The sequence below is a fragment of the Polypterus senegalus genome, chromosome 1 (assembly GCF_016835505.1).
Source record: "Polypterus senegalus isolate Bchr_013 chromosome 1, ASM1683550v1, whole genome shotgun sequence".
Taxonomy (NCBI): domain Eukaryota; kingdom Metazoa; phylum Chordata; class Cladistia; order Polypteriformes; family Polypteridae; genus Polypterus; species Polypterus senegalus.
Window position 1 is genome coordinate 309,902,387 of NC_053154.1, and position 24,396 is coordinate 309,926,782.

General features: G+C 41.2%; 1 protein-coding gene across 2 annotated transcripts in view; it reads left to right on the forward strand.

The window, feature by feature from the left end:
- Positions 1 to 570: 570 nt before the first annotated feature.
- Positions 571 to 24,396, forward strand: part of LOC120514894 (CD276 antigen homolog) — a 47,393-nt gene continuing 23,567 nt past the window's right edge. For both annotated transcript variants that reach the window (XM_039735528.1, XM_039735536.1), the window contains exons 1-2: positions 571 to 668; positions 12,259 to 12,305. In XM_039735528.1, the coding sequence (XP_039591462.1) occupies positions 598 to 668; positions 12,259 to 12,305 (118 nt within the window). In that variant the 5' untranslated portion in view covers positions 571 to 597. The remainder of the gene's footprint in view (positions 669 to 12,258; positions 12,306 to 24,396) is intronic.

Genomic DNA, 24,396 nt, shown 5'->3' on the forward strand with positions numbered 1-24,396 from the left:
TGAACAATTAAAAAGAGTAATCCTGAATTCATAAAGTAATGAATGGGTTAACATTCATACTGTTCAGTTTCTCAATCAGTATGAATAGTTGCAAGTGCATGCATTAAATCCGGTAACATGGAAACCAAGAAAATATCTAATGTTTCCCTCTGTCGCCAGTCACAGTAGTTTAGCTGTGTATTTTGAATGATGATGCGAGAATATTGCAATATGTTCATTTAAAAATGAAATCCGTTTATGGAGCAAAAATGTCATCCAGACATTATCAGCAACACCCTTTTTTTTGTATCAGTGTATGTGAAGAAATGAAATTCTCTCAGGAAGCGATGTTAGTCAATAAGTAACAGTTCATTGAACAGCGTAAATCATCTTACAAAAAAATAAAAGTTAACTGGACTTCATAGTTCGTGACATATAATATTAGGTGATAATATGGGGTTTTACTATTTATACTATTAATTATTGTAATAACAAAACTAATATAATAATAATGACAGTTTATGAAGCTACTGACGATAAACCTTCCCTCACTCCCCGCCTCTCCCTCTCTCTCTCTCTCTCTCGCTCGCTCTTCCTGTGCATCTCTCTCTTGTCACTATGTCAGATTTCATGTTCAGGCCTGCTGAGTCGACCGAACTACACCTTCGTCTAATTAAAATGCCTGGAAGGTACGTTTTTCTGTTTCTGAACTACTTGCAGTGTACTATGAACTCGTTCCAGTAATCGTTTGGCAAAGACGCGCAGTCATACATGATAATTAAAATGGCAACCAAATGTTATTACATTTTGAATAAGTAAAAAAGAAACGTCGGTTGACTGAGCGTGTAGTTGATATCATAAAAGTTATTGGCAAATGTGGCCTCAGTTTCAGAGGTGACAAAGAAGAGGCTGCTTATAGCTTAGAAAACATTGCTGTTAACCATGGAAATGTCCTCGATCTGATTTTAGTTTTAAGCAAATATGATATTTGCCTTCAGCGTCATGTAAATGCCTGCATTGAAAGTAGAAAAATGCAGCACGAAACTGGCACGAAGGGATGAGGCTCTTTAGTTACCTTGCTGTCTAAGGACTTGTTCAGCAAAGTTGTGAATGTAATCTGTCAACTCATAAAAAGAACAATAGCAGAGGAAGTTAGACAGGCTGGCATGTTTTCACATATCATATTTAGATATGTAATGGTGGTACAAACTGCCTGTAGCCGCCGATGTATAAGCCGAAGTCAGGCACGGGTAAGACGCATGTCAAAGAAATCTCACAGTCCAAAAGTTTGTTTTAAAATATTTAGTGAAAGTTAAAGCAAAGAAGAAGAAGAAGCACAAGAGTAAAAAGAAAAATAGTTACACACATAGAATAAAGGCAAAAAAAGGAAAAAATGTATCTTTCATAAACTTAGTTTTTCTTAATAAGCTTTGGTTATTTCTGTACTTAAAGATTACTTATTTCTTCTTCTGTATGCCTTAAACATACGGCTCAACACGTAAATCTTTTATTTTAAGTTACTTTACACTCAAAAGGCCCGTAGGCCGTTGGCACATAGACATGCGCCCAGGCACGGTCACGTGCGCAAACAAGAAAAAAACCGTACGCCTCTGTACCTTACACAAGGCGAGGCTAAACACTAACTGAAGAACATTGTTTACTCAAAACTGTTAAAAAATGACAGGAAAATACCAACTCAATTCTATTCACGGGGGTTATAGGAACCTCCCATATTTTATGCATTATCATCTAGTAAATATTCATACATTTTATAGAACTAGGAAAATGGCTCTTACACGTCCGGCCCCTAATTGTTATGCTAGGGCAGAAATCAATTACTTAACTTTACTTAATAAGAGCCTTCATTACTTTACCAAACTTAAAGCAAACCTTAAGAAGCTTAAACTTAGTTTCTACTATAAAAACACAAATACTAAACTTAAGAGACTTTAAAGCTTAAACTCTAATGTATAAACACAAGCACTAAACTTAAGATACTTTAAAATTAGGCATGCAATAAGAAAATGAGTCATTTTTAATCATTGTTGCTTCCTGGAGCAGGCACAGTTTGCTCACAAGTCTGTCCAGTGTGCTGGTCTGGATCTGCACACAAACTCTTCTGACTGCCCCTTTTGCAATTGGCATTGTCTTTACCCAGGAGTGTCAGGTTGTAGCATCTTGTAATTACACCCACAATGTCCAATTTCTTTATGAACTTGTTGCGTAATGAGAGTAGCAATATCTGAATTCTTCTGAATGATTGCAGGGTGGTTTGCCTCTTCTGGCATTGCTGATTTGCTGAGTCTTCCTCTAACTCTCAATATTCCATCTTGCAGAACTGGGTCCAGTTTGTTTATTTTACCTGTCTTTACAAGCTGATTTTTGTGCAAGGCTTTAACTTCTTCTGGGTAAGCTTGTAGTTGAGTGAGGCGAATAAGTTCGTCTTCTGCTTTAGACAAGTCATCTAGAGACAGTGGCTTTAGTCTCATTGTTGATTTGTATTCCTTCATATGTTTCGTGATCAGCGTCTTTTGTCTTTCTGGGCTATGTCCAGATTGGCTAACTGTATATGGAATTGCCTTTCTCTCTTCTTTCAAACGCATTAGCACTTCTTTAAACTTAAGGAACCAAGCTATTGTTTTCTTTAATTTGTACCATTCCGAGTAGTACTCTATACTGTAAGTCTTTTTACCGGTTCAGTTTTTTCTTCTACACTTACAAAATTTACTACACACCTTTTTATTTCCGGATTGTCGCTAGTAGACAAGTCCACCTCATCTGGTCTCTTAGGCCATTCATGCTCTGGCTGTAGTAGGAAATTCGGGCTTTGCATCCAAGTCTTACTTTTGATGAAGCTTTCTATTGTCAAACCTGCACAGATGCGATGTACCTCCATTGCGAGGGTTGCGTGTGCTCTCTTATCACTGCAATTCTGTTGGCAACAAAGGTCTTGTAGCATGCACTTTCATTTGCGATGTACCTTAGTACTGTGGTGCTGTCAGGCCAAAAGATTGACTCTTGCAGGGGAATCTGCAGTTCTCGTTTTAACATTTAGTCCATTTTGACTGCAACCTCTGCTGCTGTAAGTTCTAATCTTGGTATAGTGACAGATTTTAGTGGTGCCACTCTTGATTTCCCCATTAGAAATGAACAATATCTCTCATTTTCTTTGTTAGTCAAAAGGAGGTAGGAAACCCGTTTTCTGAAGCAACTCCAAAATGATGCATTTGTGCGGTCATTATGTGACCAAATCCAGGCGGTTTAAAGCACCTGTTTACATTGTAATCCACAAATAGCTGCAAATCGTCCATCCATTTTTTCCATTGCCAAACGTACTTAGCTCCCACTTCTTGATCCCAAGCATATTTTTCTTTACACAGTTCTCTTAGAATAAGCTTGGCAGGAAATATGACCGCCGCTAAAAATCCAAGTGGGTCATATATTGAACTGACCACTGACAGAATACCACGTCTTGTAGCAGGCTTATCTTGCAGCTTTACCTGGAACTTGAAACTGTCAGTCTGTGTGCACCATTGAACACCCAAAGACTCTTTCAACTGGTAACAGATCATGGCTTAAGTCCAAGTCTTTTTGATCCATTGCCCTGTCTTCTTCAGGGATTGACGGCAAAACTGCTCTGCTATTACTTATCCATTTTGTAAGATAAAATCCTCCCTTTAAGGACAGGGCTTGAAGATCTTTGGCCAATTTAATGGCTTGTCCTTCTGTAGCAACTGACTTTAAACAGTCGTCAACATAGAAATTATTTAACAGTACAGTGTTAACTGCTTCCTCCGGAGCTGTGTCCCTTGCATCCTCTGCTGTTCTTCTTAAGGCATAAGAGGCACAACTGGGTGACAAAGTAGCACCAAAAAGATGCACTGTCATTTTGTATTCCTCAAGTTCATTGTTTAGATTACCTTCGGGCCACCCTCTGAATGTTTTCACAGCATAAAGTCTTTCATCTTCACTATGTGTGATTTGCCATGGCTCCATGATTTTGCGGGCATTTGTATTTAACAACAACAATATTAATAATAGAATTGTAATTACAATATTATTGCTTTGGTCAGCATTTATCTGGGGTAGATACACATCTTTTTGACAAGACAATTTCTTGACATCTTTTTCTTTAGAGATGTTCTTCATTTTCACTGGTAAAGAGTTCAGTGTATACACTTCTGGTGTATCAAAAAATGTATTTTCTTCTATCTCACAGACTTGTAACTCCGTTAAGACTGTACACTTTATTAATTTCTGACTACTTACTGTGTCTCTTTCTACAGCGCTGATGTAGATGTGAGACTTTCTTCCAGAAAGTTTTAACTGCTTTTGCAGACTTTTAGTGCAAAATGTAGCTGAGCTGTCAGAGTCTTTTAGAGCAGATGTTTCTACACATTTTTCACTCGTTTCGGACTTAACTTGAACTGGAGTCACAGCTAAGACACACTCTTTACTGGCCCCGGTATCAGAACAAGTCTCTAACGGTTCAACAGAAATTTGGGCAGAAGAAATGTCATTCTTTTCTGAAATAACGTTCTCCTCTTTAGGAGGTGTGGCTTTATCGTCGGTGCCTTTTTCCTTATTCATATGCAGAATTACTGGATGTAACTGAGAACATATTTGGCATTTAATCTTTTCTTCACAGTCTTTACTAAAATGTCCTTGTTTAAGGCACTTAAAGCATAAGTCTTTAGATTTCAAAAAGTCAATTTTACTTTCATAAGTTAATGTCTGAATTCCACTGTATTCGTTAAGATCGTGATTTTCATTGCAAAAAAGACAGAGCTTACCGTTTGTACGTCCAACCGTCTCCGCCGTTTTGACTGAGGTGTCTGTATCCGTTTTTTCGTCCGCTACAGAAAAGTTTGTAACAAAGCTGCTTTCTCTCAGGACGCCTTTCATGGGATTCTTCTCTTGATCAGTTTTGCCCTTTTCCTTCTTGAAGGTATGGCTTTGTGGAGCTGAGCTGTACGCGGGATCCAAACCTGATGTTGGCTGTTCATTAAGAAAGTTCACTGGAATGGCGAGAGGTGTTCGCCTGCTCTCCTTACTTTCAATACTCTGTACTTTGCATTGCCACGATGCTAGCAGGTCTTGAGGAAGTTTGGAGACTTATCCTTACTTTCAAATTGTTGTCCGCTTTGTAAGTTGGGCATAATATTTATACATTCGCCAAGAAAGTTGGCATAATCGTTCTGTTCTTCTCCATCGTTTGGCTTTATTTGTGGCTGCCCTTTATCCTTTCTCGTATAGACATCGGCTTTCCGTAGCTGGTTTCCATAAAGACTTTCGAGTTTCTTTCTTGCCTTCTGATAACCTTCTAACGGTGACAAGTGTTTACAGTGTTTAACAATCTCGTGAGGTGAACCTTTAGTAAACTGCGCTAAAAAGTCCAACTTATCTCGCTGATTCTCAATCGCCTAATCGATAGCTCAGTCAAATACTCTTATAAAGTCCACATATTTCAAGGGATCGCCGTCAAATATTGGGATCTTTTTGTGTGGCACATAAGGCGCTTGTGTCTTATACTGTTGTTCTTTCTGTTGATCGTAGCGCTTTATTTTCCTGCTGATAAAGCGATTGCTGGGGATATTTTTTTTACTTTCGTTGTTATGTGGAAAATCACGAATACTTGCTTCTTGTGGTTTTGTGCTTCTCACGTCTGGTTTCTGAGGGACGTTACTAGAATTGGGTTTATCTGAACTTCGATAGCGTCTTTTAATAACTCCCAATTTTGCTTTGGATTCTGCTATAGCTGCCTCCAATTTCAATTGATCTCTTTTAATTTTCAATTGAGCTTCTTCAGCTTCTCTTTTAGCTTTTATCTGCATTTCCTCAGCTTTTCTCTTAGCTTTTAACTGCATTTCTTCCATATCTAGAGCCTGTTGCTTTCTTTGGTTCTCCGCTTTAGCCCACAGCACGGCATGTGCTGCCTCTTGAGATCTGATGGCACTACTAGAAGTAGACGTTGAGCTTCCATGACTTTTACTTTGAATGGAAATCTGAGGGTTACTGTCTTCTGGTGAAACGTCAAGAATGTCATTCGTCGTTCTGTAATCCTTGAATTGCTTAGCCGAAAAGTCGGGCTGCTGGTTGAAGCTTATATTTTGACGTACTTCAAAAACCCAATTCATTGTACATCCCGTAAATTTATTACAAATTTCCAAAGTCCTTTTGTAGCATTTTCCGTGTATCTTCATTGCTCTGGAGGGATAAGAGTTTGTCGTTTAACCCTTTATATTCTATTTTCAGGTCAAAGAACGAGTTCTTGATGATCGATTTTATAGTTTCACAGTTAAATTCATTTTTTTTTAAATCCTTCACAGTCTTCATCACACTAGATAATTGTTTGTATTTGCAGTCCATTTCCGTTTGAAGTTTAGTTGTTGATGAATTGGATGGCTTTATGTCGTCATGAAGATGATCCTCCATTGAAGCATCATGATCGTCGTGACTTCCGCTCACACCACTGTTACTTTCAATGGGGGTTCGAAATGTTCTCTGGCTTCCAGGACTCAGATGCCATGGCGATGAAAAAACAGGCTTGCTTTCTTTTTTATAATCCAAGGCAATTTTAAACTTTCAGTCCTAGGCAGGTTCAGATCTTAAGCAGGTTTCAAAACTTCAGCCTGGTTTTTTAATTTAGAGTAGCCGCCGATGTATAAGGCGAGGTCAGGCACGGGTAAGACGCGTGTCAAAGAAATCTCACAGTCCAAAAGTTTGTTTTAAAAATATTTAGTGAAAGTTAAAGGCAAATAATCCACACAAGAATAAAAGAAAAAATAGTTACACACATAGATTAAAGGAAAAAAAAGGAAAAAATGTTTCTTCTGTAAACTTAGCTTTTCTTAAGAAGCTTTGGTTATTTCTGTACTTAAAGATTATTTATTTCTTCTTCTGTATGCTTTAAACATATGACTCAACACTTAAATCTTTTATTTTAAGTTACTTCACACTCAAAAGGCCCGTAGGCCGTTGGCACATAGACATGCGCCCAGGCACGGTCACGTGCGCAAACAAGAAAAAAAACGTACGCCTCTGTACCTTACACAAGGCGAGGCTAAACACTAACTGAAGAACATTGTTTACTCAAAACTGTTAGAAAATGACAGGAAAATGCCAACTCAATTCTATTCACGGGGGTTATAGGAACCTCCCATATTTTATGCATTATCATCTAATAAATATTCATACATTTTATAGAACTAGGAAAATGGCTCTTACACTACCCTTTCTGAGCGAAGGGTCGGGAAAAAGAAAAAAAAATGCCAGGGGAGCTTGCAGAAGATGAGCCATTAGCATCAGCTATCACTTAAAATTACTTTTTTACTAGTAATAAATTGGATTTCATGTTCCTGACAGAGACTTGGCAGCGCAATTCTGATTTTACTAATTTGATAGAATTGTACCCTGAGGACTGCTCTTTCATTAGCAAACTGCGGCACACCGGCTGCGGAGGTGGGATCGCCATGGTTTTTAAGAAGTTATTTTTATGTCATTCTGTTCCTACCATTTCATATAAGAGTTTTGAACTTCAGATTGTTAAAATTGGGCGTGTAACCCCAATATATTGTATTTTAATGTATCGTCCATCTGGTGTGATTAGTCTTTTTCTTGCTGATTGTCAAGATTTTGTATCCACCATTATTAAGCTGGATAGAGTAATAATGCTTGGTGACTTTAACATCCATGTAGATATTTCATGTAGTGTGGCTTCCGAATTTCTGTGTATCACCAACTCTTTTAATTTTGTACATGTTGTTGGCCCTACCTATAGTGGGGGGCATACATTCGATTTGTTTTTTTCTTATGGAGTTATCTTGAACGATGTTACAATTTGTAATGTAACCTTTAGTGATCATAAGTTTGTTTTGTTTGACTTGTCTTCAAATTTAGAGCTGTCACCCTGTGTTAACTCTAGGTATACTTGTTTCATTAATGAGTCAGTGATTATTCAGTTTGTTGATTTGTTTGTGGCATCTGATGCCGGCAGTAATGTTGATAATTTTGTGTTAGCAGTTCAATGTTTTAATGACCATTGTACTGATATTTTGAATAAGACTGCTCCTCTTAAAATCAGGCAGCATTCTGTTACCCACTAAGTTCCTTGGATGAATGACTCCATTCATAATCTTAGGCATTCCTGCCAAAAAGCGGAGCGCCTATGGAAGTCTACTAATCTGGAAGTTCATCATTCATACTTAAAGGATTTGCTTGCTTCTTTTAATTCTTTGCTTAGGGATGCCAGAACAGCTTATTTTTCTAATCTTATTCAGACTCACAAGCGTAATCCCAAAGTGCTATTTGATACTATTCACATTATTTCTCCATCTCAATCTATTACTCAGGTTTTTTCTGATAGTGATTGTAATAATTTTCTTACATTTTTTATTGGAAACGTTAATGCTGTTCGGGCTAATATTGTTCCCGCTGTCTTACCTAGTGCTCTCATTCACTCATGTTCTGAGTCTTTTGTGTTCTCAGAAGTTTCACTTTCAGATCTTTCTGACTTGCTCAGGAAGATGAAACCTTCATCATGTCCTTCTGACCTGTTGCCAACATCATTAATGTTAAAATCTTTGCGTTTTATAGGTCTGTGCCTTTTGAATATCATAAACTGCTCCTTGAGATCTGGTGTGTTTCCATCGTATTTTAAACATGCTGAAATTCAAACGCTGTTGAAAAATCTAATTCTGATCCCTCTATTTTGAGTAATTACAGGCCAATTTCAAAACTGCATTTTATTGTCAAAGTTTTGGAAAAGGAGGTCGAACAGCAACTGTGTGCCTTCTTAGAAAAGCAGCGGTTCTATGACTCTTTTCAATCTGGTTTTAAGAGGCAACTTTCTACAGAAACAGCTCTTCTAAAAGGTTTTAATGATCTTTTAAATGCTGCTGATGCAGGCAGGTGCTCTGTGCTTGTACTGTTAGATCTTACTGCAGCTTTTGATACGGTGGACCATCGGATCTTAATTAATAGATTAGAGCTGTTAGGTGTCTCTGGCTCTGCTTTCGACTCGATCTCCTCTTATTTGTCGAATAGGAGTTTCTCAGTCGATGTGTCTGATTCTGCTCCTTTGACATGTCGAGTGCCACAGGGCTCAGTTCTTGGACCTGGACTTTTCTCTTTATATATTCTTCCCCTATCACAGATTCTTAACTCTTTTAAGGACATCTCGTATCATCTCTATCCAGATGATATACAGCTTTATTTTTCATTTAAGCCTAACCAAGTTAATACTTTGGTCACATTGGTTGATTGTCTGTCTCAGGTTAACGACTGGCTCAGTAGTAATTACCTGCAGTTGAATTCAGGAAAGAATGAGGTACTAATTGTTGCTCTTCCTGTTCTTCATTCTGAGATTAGTTTAAAATTATCTTCTGTCTCTCCTCTTATTAAGTCGAGTCTGCGTAACCTTGGGGTTATTAATGACCAGTCCCTGATGCATAATGAATATGTAAGATCAGTCAGCCACTCGTGTTTCTTTCAATTAAGAAAACTTTCAAAACGAAGAAAAGCTGTTTCAGAATCAGAATTGGAGATGCTTGTTTATTATTTTATTTCCTCACGGCTTGATTACTGTAATGCTCTCTTTACAGATTTGAGCAAGTCATCTCTCTCTCACGTCTTCAGTTAGTTCAAAATGCAGTTGCCACACTCCTAACTCGCGCTAGCTGGAGAGATCATATCACTCACATCCTCGACACACTGCACTGGCTCCTAGAGTTTTATAGAATTCATTTTAAAGTTTTGGTACTTACTTTCAGAGCTTTGTATGGACAGGCTCCTGTGTACCTAACTAGTCTGCTCCAACGCCATAAAGCTTGTCGGACTCTCAGATCTGGGCAGCAGGACCTTCTCGTTGTCCCATGCACTCAGCTAAAAACCCGTAGGGATCGTGCCGTTCAGTCTGTGGCACCGAGACTATGGAATAGCCTGCCTTGTGGTCTGCGTGGAGTCGAGTCTGTTAATTCTTTTAAAAAACAACTGAAAACATTTCTTTTTAAACAAGCTTTTAATCAGTGCTGAATAGTTCCAGTTTGTTTATTTATTATTTTTTGGGTATTGTTAATGTTTTGTTTTAATTGTTTGTATTTGTACTGGATTTGTTGTTCAGCGCACTGTGACCTTTTGTCTGTGAAGGGCGCTATATAAATAAACTACTACTACTACTACTACTTACTTCACTCTTAATATACACAATGTCATTTTAGACACCGTGACTGACAATATCCATATCGGACACACTTGAGACATGGGCCAGATATAAACAGCATCTATAGTCCCAGACCACTTGGCCACAACATCTGCAAGAAGATACGGATGTTCTGTTGAAGAGCAGCTGGATATTTAGAACCAAGAATCCTTTTGACAGGTGTAGATGGGATGCAAGAGTCTGTGAGTGTGAATAGGGATAGAGCTGCAGAGCCCTGAAGTGGACTTTGACCACACCTAGGAGTGATTCCAGTTAACACTGATAAGTCATCTGAAACACTCTCATGACCTGCTTAAAAAGAGCCACCTCACTCGAGCAGCCAGAGTCAGGAGTAGGAAGATTAACTATTGTGTGTAAGGGACTGTGCTTTAGAACTGGGCAGTAATGGTGGGAATGAGGGAGAATAAATAAACCGTGTGTTGTGCTGCACTTTCATCTGTGCCTGTTGTGTTGGGGTCAGTGTGGCTGCAGTGCCCCTGGTTTCAACAATACATTTAAGACTATATCTTTTTTGGTTTTCCCAAAGTTGCCAAACTATCAAAAATGCAGCATCCATACAGAGTAAGGTAGAATAACATAGTCCAGTAGGCACAAGGCATCAACCAACACAGCAACAAATTATATGAATACTTTTATGTTTATATGCACCAGGTCTAATAATATTAGTTGTTAACAAACAGTATGTACAGGACATAACAAGAAACAACCAGACAATACAAATAACCTTATTAAAAAATGGTTAGTAACACTGAGTTTTAGGTGCAGCTTCTTTAATTTTGGAGCTGGTCAAGGAAAAGTGTACGATTTAACCATTTAAAATACTGATGGACCAAAACTGTAATATCTTATTTGCTGTTATTTTTTTTGATTTTTCACATGTGTATATACAGGTATGTTATTGTTTTGTTATTGCTGTTTCTTGTAAGACTTGGTGGGCATTTCATTCATTCTTTGTCTTAATTTAATTTATTTGTAAAATCCACCTGCTGCATTTTTAAGTTTTATGCCATGTACATGGGAAACAACATTCCTTTGTTCATTCAATTCAATTCAGTTTCTTTTTGTATTTTTTTTTATATTTTTCATCCTTCAAGGAGTGTAGGCACAAAGCAAAATGACTACTTCCCAGGTGAATATAATTACAAACTTCACCAATCACTAATCACATAATGAGTACACATAAAGACATGGATTTGTTTAAACACACAGGAAAGCAAAGAAGTTAGAAACTGACTGACATAAATGCAACCCAACAGCCCATTAACATTATTGTTGAATTTGTTAAAAATACAACAGACAGTTATGAAAGGCACTGTAATAAAACTAGATAGATAAATAAAACCAGTTTGTCTGTAGAAATGAATCACTGGAAAGTCTCATCATTGTGGTATGACATTGGTACAGGGCATCTTGTCTCTATAGTCTTACTAATCGCTGCACCCTCTGGAGAATGTGTGCTCATCAATGGCAGTCATTTTCTAACCCATGTAGTCCTGAAGAGGGTCATGTGGGGTGCAAAAGCCTATCCCAGCTAGCACAGGGCACAATTCAGGACAGGGCACCAGCCCACTGCAGGGCACAAACACACACACACACCAAGCACACACACTAGGGACAATTTAGGATCGCCAATGCACCTGTCCTGCTGTCTTTGGACTGTGGGAGGAAGCCCATGCAGACACGGGGAGGACATACAAACATACAAACTCCACGCAGGGAGGATCCGGGACATGAAATCTGGTCTTCTTACTGTGAGGCAGAAGCACCACCATTGCACCACTATTCTGCCCTCATCTATGGCACATTTATGGTATTTTCATGTTATGTCTACTTTTTGGCCTTCCAGACAATTAAGTTTACTTGTAATTTAAGACTCTGCTTCTGTGAATGCAGTTTTATAATGTGATTAGTAAACTGTTAAAATCTTTTTGATTATAGGTTCATCTAAAGAACTATAAGTCATTAGGTGTAAAATGTGAAAGGTATTTTCGAAAAGTTATTTAGTGATACTTACTGCTGCTTTAATAACATTTTACATTTTTTCTGTCTTTTTTCAACAGATGTCTGAAGACGCTCCTTTTGTTGATGGTGAAGTTAGTAGTATATGGTAAGAATTATATTCATATTTCAACTTTCAGAGCTCAGTGCATTAAAAGAAAGCTCACAAATTGAGTGACCTGTGCACTGCACTCTGTTTGAAAATAGCTACTGTAGATATCTAGATCAAATCAAATCAAATTTTATTTGACACATGCACTTAAACACACAGAGCAAATTTTGTGAAATACAAAGTTACAAAAGTTATTTGTTAAAATCCTTAAATTTCGTATTGGAGGTAAGGGTGGGAGTTAAAGAAATCTCACCTTTTCTTGTGTGCCTAATAAGAGTTCAGTACTTTACAATTTAAAATTTAAAAAAGGTTTCTAACACCTGGTCTTCTATAGCTAAGCATTTACTTTGAAGAAGTGGTCTGCTATTATCTAAAACCATGGAGTTGGACGACTGGTAGCAGTTACCATAATTCAAATTTATGCTCTACTTAGCAGCACTCCCTTTATATTAGTGTGGTTATCTGACCAGATGGGACAGCATTCTGAGGTTTATATTTATTTTCCTAGCAGGTGCTTACATCTAAAAACAAATTCCAAAAGTGGTCAACATAGTTGTGTAAACATCGGTCTTGGGAACTATTTGGGAACAACTGCTACAGGGCAAGTGTACAAAATTGATTATTATAGGTGAAGAGCTCAGAACAAAATGCCAGCCAGTTACAATTCCAAAATTACAAAACCTAACAGCTGATATCAGTCAGACAGAAATTCACCAAACAAGAGAGTCTTCAAATGGTTCTGAAACACATTGAGGGGATTCAAGTCTTTGAATGGAGGTGGGCAGCTCATTCCACCAGCCAGGAGCTACACATGAAGAATCTGGTTTGAAATTTGATGCCACACAGAGCGGGCATCACTACAGGCTGTTCATTAGCAAGTCAGTGTTGTCGAGAAGAAACACAGGATCTCATAAGTTTCTCCATATGTATAGATGCTGAGCCACTGACTGTAGCGAGCATCAAGGATCTGAATGTAATTCATGCTGCTACAGCATGCCAGTGTAGAGATTTGAAGAGAGGAGTGACATGTACCCACCTCAGCTGGTTGAACACCAGATGTGCTGTTGCATTTGGAATCAGCTGTAGCAGCTTGGTGTTCCTGCCAGCAGAGAGTTATAGTAGTCCAGATGTGAAAAGACCAAAGCCTGGGCCAAGAGTTGTGCTGCATATTCTTGCAGTGGCACTGGTTAGTTAGGCTGCAGCTCCTAAGAACCACAGTACTACGACTTTGGGCAGCTTTTGATTTGTATGGAGTTGATACATAGATTCAAGGTGAAGTGCTGCTTTTTAAAACTGAAGCTGTAAGATGATGGGAAGGAACTGCAAACATCATGTGTCTTTATGTGTCATCTCTTTAACCCCACAATCGATTACAAGTGCAGCCAGATCAAAACATCTGTTAATTCAAATGTGCAAAATATATAATCCAGACTTACTGTCAGTACTATTTCAGTAGAGATCATAGACAGTCCTTTCATTCTCTTTTAAAGGCATACTTTCTGTCTTTCAAGTTATTGGCCAGAGTTAGTGACACCTCTCAGTGTATACCTTTTAAAATATTGAACCTTCATCTTCATGTTACCATAGACCTGTATGAATAAGCAGTCACTAATTTCAGGCTTGTCAATAATACAGTAATAAGAATCTTTTGGCTGGTTTACAATGAAGGTGCGAGCAGCCAAAACAACAGTTAATAGTGTCCTTCCTGTGAACTTCATTTGGACTTTAAGAAAACTGCCCCTTCTTTTTACATACGCTTAATAATCACACAGTGCCTGTCCAGGCACCATGAGATTTAAGACAGATGAGTTTTTTTTTAAACAAATTCAACTTGATCAGTGCTCTAGCTACATAAACAAAGTAGAAGGTGCACAAGAAAATGGCCCCATTAACAGGCTGACTTACCTGTTGAAGTGATTGGGCTTGATACATTCAAATTTTCTTTTATCCATTGATGAAAGAAAAAACATTATGGTTCCTTGAATAGGATATTGTTAAAGATGGACATTTCAGAATTTAATTTTAATGGTGTACAGAAAATAGGAGTATAGAGACAAGTAACTGCTACAGTCACTCTCCTGAAGGATAGGACTTCAGATTCAGCAGATGGTGTTCTTTGGAGCCCTAAATCCACTATTTCTATTTGAGATGCATACACACATGGAGGGACACTCATGCAGGGCCTCTCATTGTGTACAATAATGTAAGATAAGGGGAGACAGAGCATGTCTAAAAATATGATCTGCTTTCTTAGGCAAAAATCTGCTTATTAGAGAACTTAGCATCATTCTACACCAGTACCAAGGTTGAGACCACTAGGATATTCGTCTGTGTCCACCTCTGTTTGGTTTGTGGATGATGAGCCCACATACTTCTCCACAACAGCTTCTTTGGAAAGAGATCGAATAGACTTTGTGAGTTGGTCTCCTAGGGCAGGTTCCAGTGTTTCTGTTTTTTGCAAGGTTGTCATGGTCTTAATTTGATTAATTGGAAAAGTCAAATATTGCATCTGATTATCTGGAAGATGTTTGACCCAATACATATGTTGTAAGTGAACTGTGCAGTCAGCAATGCAGATGCTGGTCGGTAATGGATACTTAATTATTTGCCTTAATGGTATCCATATGCAAGAATGCCAACTTTCTCGTGTACTTCAAGCTGAACATGGTGCTCACATTAAAATAAATGGGGCATTGCTCCTTGAATAAGATAATAAATAGCTCCTGAATAGCCTCTGAAGTTTCTGACAGTGAGCCTGGTGGCAACCTGGTGTCGAAGTTAGAGTAGGTGGTCTTGAGATATATCCAAAAGTTAAAATCCCTTTGTTGCCGATAAACTCTCATTCCACAATAATCACACAGCTTTACACTAACTGAAACAAACATGTACCTTTCTATTTTCATCTTGAAGACACTGATTCTTTATCTATCTATCTATCTATCTATCTATCTATCTATCTATCTATCTATCTATCTATCTATCTATCTATCTATCTATCTATCTATCTATCTATCTATCTATCTATCTATCTATCTATCTATCTATCTGTCTATCTTGTATTCACTAGGATTTTTAAAATGCAAATAGTACCTATATTTTTGTAGAAATTATTTAGCTTTTTTTTATATGGTTAACTGAAATATTAAATGGAGTATGATGAACTATTTGTGAACTTATTTAGGAAAATATATTGCTAATAGTGGGGCTCATTTGAAATATAAATATATATATATATATACAGTATATCCATCCATCCATTTTCCAACCCGCTGAATCCGAACACAGGGCCACGGGGTCTGCTGGAGCCAATCCCAGCCAACACAGGGCACAAGGCAGGAACCAATCCTGGGCAGGGTGCCAACCCACGGCAGGACACACACAAACACACCCACACACCAAGCACACACTAGGGCCAATTTAGAATCGCCAATTCACCTAACCTGCATGTCTTTGGGAGGAAACCCACGCAGACACGGGGAGAACATACAAACTCCATGCAGGGAGGACCCGGGAAGCGAACCCGGGTCTCTTAACTGCGAGGCAGCAGCACTACCACTGTGTGGTACCACTGCTACCACTGCGCCACGTGCCGCCTATAAAATATTATATATATATATATAATATTTAAATATACTATACAGTATATATATAATATTTAAATAAGAAAATATATATATATATATTTATATATTGTAGTAAGAAAACAGACACAATCATCAAGGTTAGGGGTTTTAGGCCCTGTATACTGTAAAGGAAAATAAAGTTCATCAGTGTTTTCAACTCAGTACACCAGATGGTAAAACAAAAGCATTGCGGACATTTTATAGTGGAGGACAGGAAGTGATGAAATGATGGGGAAAGCCGTGGTGATTGATGGGTAATACAGCGTCATCATGAGGGGACTAGAGGTAAGAAAGGAACCGGAAATAGGTGGAATCAACAGTCGTCTGGGAATGGTTATGGCTGTGGCGCCGTTCTTTCTGAAGAAACAGAAAAAGAGAAGTTTGTACCCCGCCATTGTCCCCTGGCACGACTTGTCACTGTGCCCATCGGGTCCCTAAGCCGCTCCCCATGCGCTCATGTGTGACATGCCCCCCCTCCCCACCAGCCAAAACCCATCGGGTCGGGTGACCCGAACCAAGAGGTCATGAACCCTGGAGAGAGCATCAGCATTGGCCTGAAGGTTAGCTCGGCGATTAGAGATGGTGAACTTATATGGCTGCAATTCCAAAAACCACCTGGTGACCCGAGGATTCGAATCCCTGTGGAGGGCCATCCACTGGAGAGCGGCGTGGTCCGTCATCAGGGTGAATTCCCGGCCCAGCAGGTAGTACTGCAGGTGAATTACCGCCCACTTGATGGCCAAGGCTTCCCGTTCCACTGCTGCATGCCTGGTCTCCTGGTCCAATAGTTTCCGGCTCAGGTATATCACAGGGTGTTCGACACCGTTGATGATTTGGCACAGCATGGCACCGAGACCTGTGTCCGAAGCATCTGGAGCTCTGGAGGAGAAAAGTAAGAGAGAAATCAGATGTTCTAAAAACAGCTGCCATTGTTAGGGCCATCTTTAAATCTCTGAATGCCCGTTCTGTAACTTCGTTCCACACCACATGTAAAGGGGCCCGTTTCTTTGTCAGATCCGTCAATGGGGTTGCTCTCTCAGATAAACGAGGTACAAACCGGCTGTAGTAACTTGCTAATCTCAAGAAGGTTTGCACCTGTTTCTTGACTATCAGATGGGGCCATTCAAGGATATCTTTTATTTTAGAACTCTGTGGTTTCACCAGCCCTCCTCCTACCAGATAGCCTAAATACTTTAGGGAATTTGTCAGTATCCCTTTGTCATGTCAAGAGTAGTCAAATAGCGGGCTGTACTCAACTGTTCGAGAAGCTCGTCCATGTGGGGCATGGGGTATGCATCAAATTTGGAGACTTGATTGAGATGTCTGAAGTCATTACAAAATCTCCATGACCCATGTGGCATGGATACGAGGACAATGGGACTGGACCAGGGACTGTGACTTTCTTCTATGATGTCCAGGTCCAGCATGCACTGGACCTCCAGTTCCACCTCTGCACATTTCACCTCCGGGAGGCGGTAGGGGCGTTCCCGGACTACCACCCCCGGTCTGTCACTATTCATGCTGAATCAATGAGGTGCGGCCTGGTGCTTTGCTGACCACTTCCGGGATAGACAGGATTGCTCGTTCAAGCTCCTGTCGCTGGGGGGAAGTCAGATTGCGACCGAGGTTAAGGTTAGTTGTTTTTGAGAAAAGGGAGAGGGTAGGGTCGGCCAGAAGATGGTCTTCTCTGTCCTTCCACGGCTTCAGGAGATTGATGTGATATACTGTCTCACTCGGTCGATGATTTGGTTGGCTTACCAAATAGTCCACAATCCCTTTTCTTTCTTTCACCTCGTAAGGGCTAAGCCAATGTGCCAGCAATTTGGAGTGGGAAGTGGGCATCAGCACCATTACTCGGTCTCCCGGCTGAAACTCTCATAGGGAGGTGTTTCGATTATAATTCTGTATAAGCCTGTGCTGCTTGAGCTTTCGATATGTGGTCTTTTAATAATGGTCTAATTTTTCCCAATCTATCACGTAACTACGCTATATACTCTAATATATTGGTGGAAGGAAGTGCCTCTCCTTCCTATCCTTCTTTTAGGACATCCACAATGCCCGGGGGCCGGCGTCCATATAGCAACTCAAAATGGGAAAACCCTGTAGAGGCTTGTAGCACCTCCCAATAGGCGAAAAGTACCAGGGGTAAAAGTTGGTCCCAGTTCCTACCGTCCACACTGACTACCTTGCGGAGCATCTGTTTGAGGGTTTGGTTAAACCTTTCCACCAAACTGTCCATTTGAGGATGATAAACGGATGTTTTAAGATGCTGAATGTGGACTAACTTGGCAAACTTCCTGAACGTATCCGAAGTAAAGGGTGTCCCTGGTCCGTAAGGACTTATTTGGGTATGCCTTCTCGGGAGAAAAGCCCTAGCAATTCCAATTTGATATTTTTTGTATTAGCGGCTCGCAGGGGAACCGCTTCTGGGTACCGGGTTGCGTAATCGACCATAACTAAAACGTTATCTATGGCCTCGCATCAAAGGTTCCAGGGGTCCTACTAGATCAACACTGATCCTCTCAAATGGGATATCTATAAGGGGAATCAGAACAAGAGGAGCAAGAACCCTACGGGGTATCTGACATAGCTGGCAGGTCGGGCAAGACTGACAGAAACGTCAGACTTCCTCATTGATCCTGGGCCAATAGAACCAGAGTTTTACTCACACCAATGTCTTTTCGGCCCCAAGGTGGGTGCCTAAGAGGTGGGCGTGAGCTAGTTCACAAACCTCCCACCGGTAGGTCCGTGGTACTAACAGCAGTTTCCGCTTCTCACCTTCATGCTCCGCAACACGGTACAACAGATCATTCTCTAATACAAAGCAGGGTCCTAGTCGCTGTGGAATGGTGTGGAATCCACCAATAGTATATTGTCTACGGAAACGATGGCATTCCTGGCAAACTTCAGGGAGTCATTGTTCCACTGCTCTCTTTTAAATGACGCCAGCATAGAGCAAAACTGATACTCCATGCCGGCAAGCGGATCAGGTGGGCAGTCCGAGGGAACGTCTGTCCGACCTGGAGCCCCACCTGGTTGCACTTCCGAGGGATTCCCCCCGGCTGTCCACGTCATCAGTAGTTGCCGAAGTGCACAGCGTGGGAGCAGCCAGGAGAGCCCCTTGACCCTCCATAATCAGACCCAGGCTAGGTGTGGGAGTGGTTTTTATTCTACCGCTGTTACTCTCCGACCAGTCTTGTCCGAGTATAAGCTGAAAGGGGAGCTCGGGCAAAACAGCAATGACCAGTTGTTTCAGCTTCCCCTTCCAGGAGATGTAACACTTTGCGGACCTATACGACCTGGTCTCATCATGTACACAAGTCAGGTTCATTCTCTGAGCCCCCCATTGTCGTAGTAGAACATAACAGGGAGCAGCAATGGAAATGTTACTTCCAGAGTCAAACAGTGCCACCACCGAGTGTCTGTTTACCAACACCACTCGCGTATTTGGAACCTCCAGGGGATGTGACAGAGCACAGTACCTCTCTCCTTTGGTCCAGGTGCAGTCCATCGGCTCCGTTAGGTTGAGAGGACAGGTGGGAGGAAGGTGTCCCACCTCACCACACTTGTAATAGCACGGTGCGGTGGCCCACTTCTCTCTCAGTCTTGGTAGAGGCTCCACTGCACGACGGGTGGGTTTCAGGGTGGCAACGCGTCCCTGTCGGGCCCTGCGAGCAGGCTTCTCTGACCCCAAGTTGGAGTACTGCCAGTTGGCACTCCAGAACCTCCAAAATACCATTCATGCCCTTGTAGGAGTGCATTCGGACCTGCTGAGCGAGATCGTCTGGCATGGCGTTTACCAACCCCTCACAGGTCATCTGCTCAACTACCTGGCGGGCCTGGTTCACATCTGGCCTCAGCCAGCGCCCGAGCTTGCCCCAGAACTCGAATGCCTGGGCTCTTGTGGGACCTTGGCGGTAAAATTTCCAGTGCCTCCATTCCCTCACCTTCTGGCCCGAAGTTATACCATAGAGCTTCACAATTTCGGTCTTAAAGAGGTCATATTGGATGGCCTCCTCCTCAGGGAGCTCATGATAGGCGCTGCACAGGCCCCTTTAAGTATGGTGCCAGGATGGACACCCATTCCACCCGCGGCCATTGATTCTGAGAGGCAGTCCTCTCGAACACCGACAAATACAATTCGTCCACCTCAGAGAGTGGATGGTGACTCTCTAATGCCCTCATTTCTAGTCCTGTCCATCCTCGTCACACCCAATGTCAATCTTAGCATCTTTAACTCTGCCACCTCCAGCTCTGTCTCCTGCTTTCTGGTCAGTACCATTCTCTCCAGCCCATATAACACAGCTGGTCTCACTACCGTCCCGTAGACCTTCCCTTTCACTCTTGCTGATACCCGTCTGTCACAAATTACTCCTGACACTCTTCTCCACCCATTCCACCCTGCCTGCACTCTCTTTTTCACCTCTCTTCCACAATCCCCATTACTCTGCACTGTTGATTGCAAGTATTTAAACTCATCCACCTTTGCCAACTCTACTCCCTGCACCATTCCACTGACCTCTCTCTCATTTACACACATGTATTCTGTCTTGTTCCTACTGACCTTCAGTCCTCTCCTGTCTAGAGCATATCTCCACCTCTCCAGGGTCTCCTCAACCTGCTCCCTACTATCGTTACAGATCACAATGTCATCAGCAAACATCATAGTCCACGGGGACTCCTGTCTAATCTTGTCTGTCAACCTGTCCATCACCATTGCAAATAAGAAAGGGATCAGAGCCGATCCCTGATGTAATCCTACCATCAACTTGAATGCATCGTCACTCCTACCACAGACCACACCACAGTCACACTTCCTTCGTACATATCCTGTACAACTCTTACGTACTTCTCTGCCACTCCCGACTACCTCATACAATACCACAGCTCCTCCCTAGTTACCCTGTCATATGCTTTCTCCAGGTCCACAAAGACGCAATGCAACTCCTTCTGGCCTTCTCTATATTTCTCCATCAACATCCTCAGAGCAAACATTACATCTGTGGTGCTCTTTCTTGGCATGAAACCATACTGCTGCTCACTAATCCTCACCTCACTTCTTAACCGAGCTTCCACTACTCTTTCCCATAACTTCATGCTGTGGCTCATCAATTAAATTCCCCTGTAGATACTACGGTCCTGCACATCCCCCCCCTAATTCTTAAATATTGGCCAACCAGTACACATCTTCTCCACTCCTTAGGCATCCTCTCACTTTCCAAGATTCCATTAAACAATCTGGTTAAAAACTCCACTGCCATCTCTCCTGAACACCTCCATGCTTCCATAGGTATGTCATCTGGACCAACGGCCTTTCCATTCTTCATCCTCTTCATAGCTGTCCTTACTTCCTCCATACTAATCCCTTGCACTTCCTGATTCACTATCTCCACATCATCCAACCTCTTCTCTCTTTCATTTTCTTCATTCATCAGCCTCTCAAAGTACTCTTTCCATTTGCTCAACACACTCTCCTCGCTTGTGAGTATGTTTTCATCTTTATCCTTTATCACCCTAACCTGCTGCACATCTTTCCCAGCTCGGTCCCTCTGTCTCGCTCATCGGTCCTTTTCTCCCTCGTTAGTGTCCAACCTCTCATACACCTCATCATACGCCTTTTATTTAGCCTTCGCCACCTCTCTCTTCACCTTGCTCCTTATCTCCTTGTACTCTTGTCTACTTTCTGCATCTCTCTGACTATCCCACTTCTTCGCCATCCTCTTCCTCTGTATACTCTCCTGTATTTCCTCATTCCACCACCAGGTTTCCTTTTCCTCCTTCCTCTTTCCAGATGTCACGCCAAGCACCCTTCTTGCTGTCACCCTTACTACATCTGCTGTAGTTTCCCAGCTGTCTGGTAACTCTTCACTGCCACCCAGTGCCTGTCTCACCTCCTCCCTAAACTCAACCTTGCAGTCTTCCTTTTTCAACTTCCACAATTTGATTCCTCACAGTCTTCTTGATCTCCCATGACATCCTACAGACCACCATCCTATGCTGCTTAACTGCACTTTCCCCTGCCACCTCTTTGCAGTCTTCAATCTCCTTCAGATTGACTCTTCTGCATAGGATGTAATCTACCTGTGTGCATCTTCCTCCACTCTTGTACGTAACCCTATGTTCCTTCCTCTTCTTAAAATATGTATTCACCACAGCCATGTCCATCCTTTTGGCAAAATCCACTATCCTCTGACCTTCTTCATTCCATTCCTTGACACCATACCTACCCATCACCTCCTCATCTCCACTGTTCCCTTCACCAAACGTGCCCATTGAAATCCGCGCCAATCACCACTTTCTGTCCCTTGGGTACACTGTTCATCACTTCATCCAACTCACTCCAGAAATCTTCTTTCTCACCCATTGCACACCCAACTTGCGGGGCATATGCACTAACAACATTCATCATCACACCTCCAATTTACAGCTTCATAATCCTTACTCTGTATGACACTCTTTTCACCTACAAAACACTCTTGACATACTGTTCCTCCAGAAAAACCCCTACTCCATTTCTCCTCCTATCCACACCATGATAGAACAATTTGAATCCACCTCCGATCCACCAGGCCTTACTCCCTTTCCATTTAGACTTTTGCACACACAATATATAAACCTTCCTTCTCTCCATCATATCTGCTAACTCTCTCCCCTTATCAGTCATACTGCCAACATTCAAAGTTCCTACCCGCAGTTCCACTCTCTTTTTACTTTCCTCCTCTCCTCCTGCCTCCGGACACGTCTCCCCCCTCTTCTTCTTCTTCGGCCAATAGTAGTCCAATTTCCGCCAGCACCCTGTCTAACAGTACTGGTGGTGGTCGTTGTTAACCCGGGGCTGAACCGATCCGGTATGGAAATTTGTATTGTTTTCTGCATATTGACTTGGCAAAATTTTACACCGGATGCCCTTCCTGACATAACTCTCCAAACAATGTATTATTGATAATATTCACAAATAATAACAATATGCAAAGTACATTTGAATATTGGCAACCATACAACCTGATTAAATGGTGATGTGTAGTTTCAGGCGGCACACAGACTTCTTAGTTACTTTAAATGTCTCTAGTTAAGTCATCATTTGTGGTCACCTTTCTTCAGAACAGGCCGCATTGCCTGTCTCAGTATGGCTGCAGAGCTGTGCTCTTCATTGTCCTTTTCAGTTCATGCATCAGTTTGGTAAGAGAGAGAGTGAGGTTAAGCAAGCAAATGTATAGATTCTCTGTCCAACCCCTACAGCCAATAGGGCATCTTGGTACTTAAAGCAGACCAATGGGGGGATAGAACACCATCACACCTGCCCCCAAAACCCTATGTTGAGTGAAAGTTTTCCAGTTAGGCAACCTGACTTTCCTATGGGGGTTGACTGAGAGACTTCAGAGAAACATTAGCCAAACTTGTTTAAGGCACTTCCCCCCCAATTTTGTCATAAAATTCAAAGAGACCCATTCCTAAAATGCAGGGGTAAACATGAATGCTTCTCACTAATGTAACACTAATATTACATTGCTTTGCCTAATTTACAAATAAAGACATGCAAAATCTCACATCACAACAGAGATGACTCACTATTTTTAAAAGGACTGCTTGCCTTTTGCCGCACTAGTTGGAAAAAGTACCTGCAACTGTGTGGAGTTGCCGTTTTTAAAGGCTCTTCAGCTACAGATGATGTAATCCATTTAATTCTTTTGGTGATTCATCCCTAATTGAGGTAAATTGTCCAACGCTGTTGCAATAGCAATGTGCATGCAGTTGATCACTTCGGTTATATTTAGAAAACTAGACGTTGCTGCAAATTACACTTTGATGTTTCCCAGATCAACCACAGTGTAAGGAAATCTTATATCTGGATGACAAGTGGATAATACCATCCATTACAGTTGGCATGACAATGATGTTCGTGAAAACATTCAGCAAATTCACACTAAAAAGAGAGAGTGGACAGAAATTGCAAAAGAGCAGGTAGAGCACAATTCCTCCTTTGTAAAGCCAACTCTAGCTCAGCACACAGCTCTATGAGGGAGCTCTTGGAAATCGAAATCGACTTAGGAGCCAGTCATCATCATCTATAAATATGCACGCTCTTCAGTTTGTGATGTCTTCTAACAACGCTAAAGCAGCTATGGTATTTGGAATAGTTTGGCCATTCCGGGCACCATTATATTGTTACAGAATGATTACAATCAAGTGAATTGTTTGGGGTTTTTTTTGCAGATGTGTCTGTCCATGATCTTCTACTTCAGCTTACTGTAACCATTCTTTATTCCTTGTTTTAAAAACTCTCTTTTCAGTTTTGAGTAGTACCTTTAAACTCGTGGTGGTACATGGTTCATTATTAGTAAAATCGTTTACTCTGTCTATAGGCTGGTGTTATGTAGTCTGCAAATTCTAAGTCCAGCTCTGATCTCCAGCCAGTAATTGAGTATTCACTGGATCATGCTGTTGCATGGGTTTAAAAATAATAA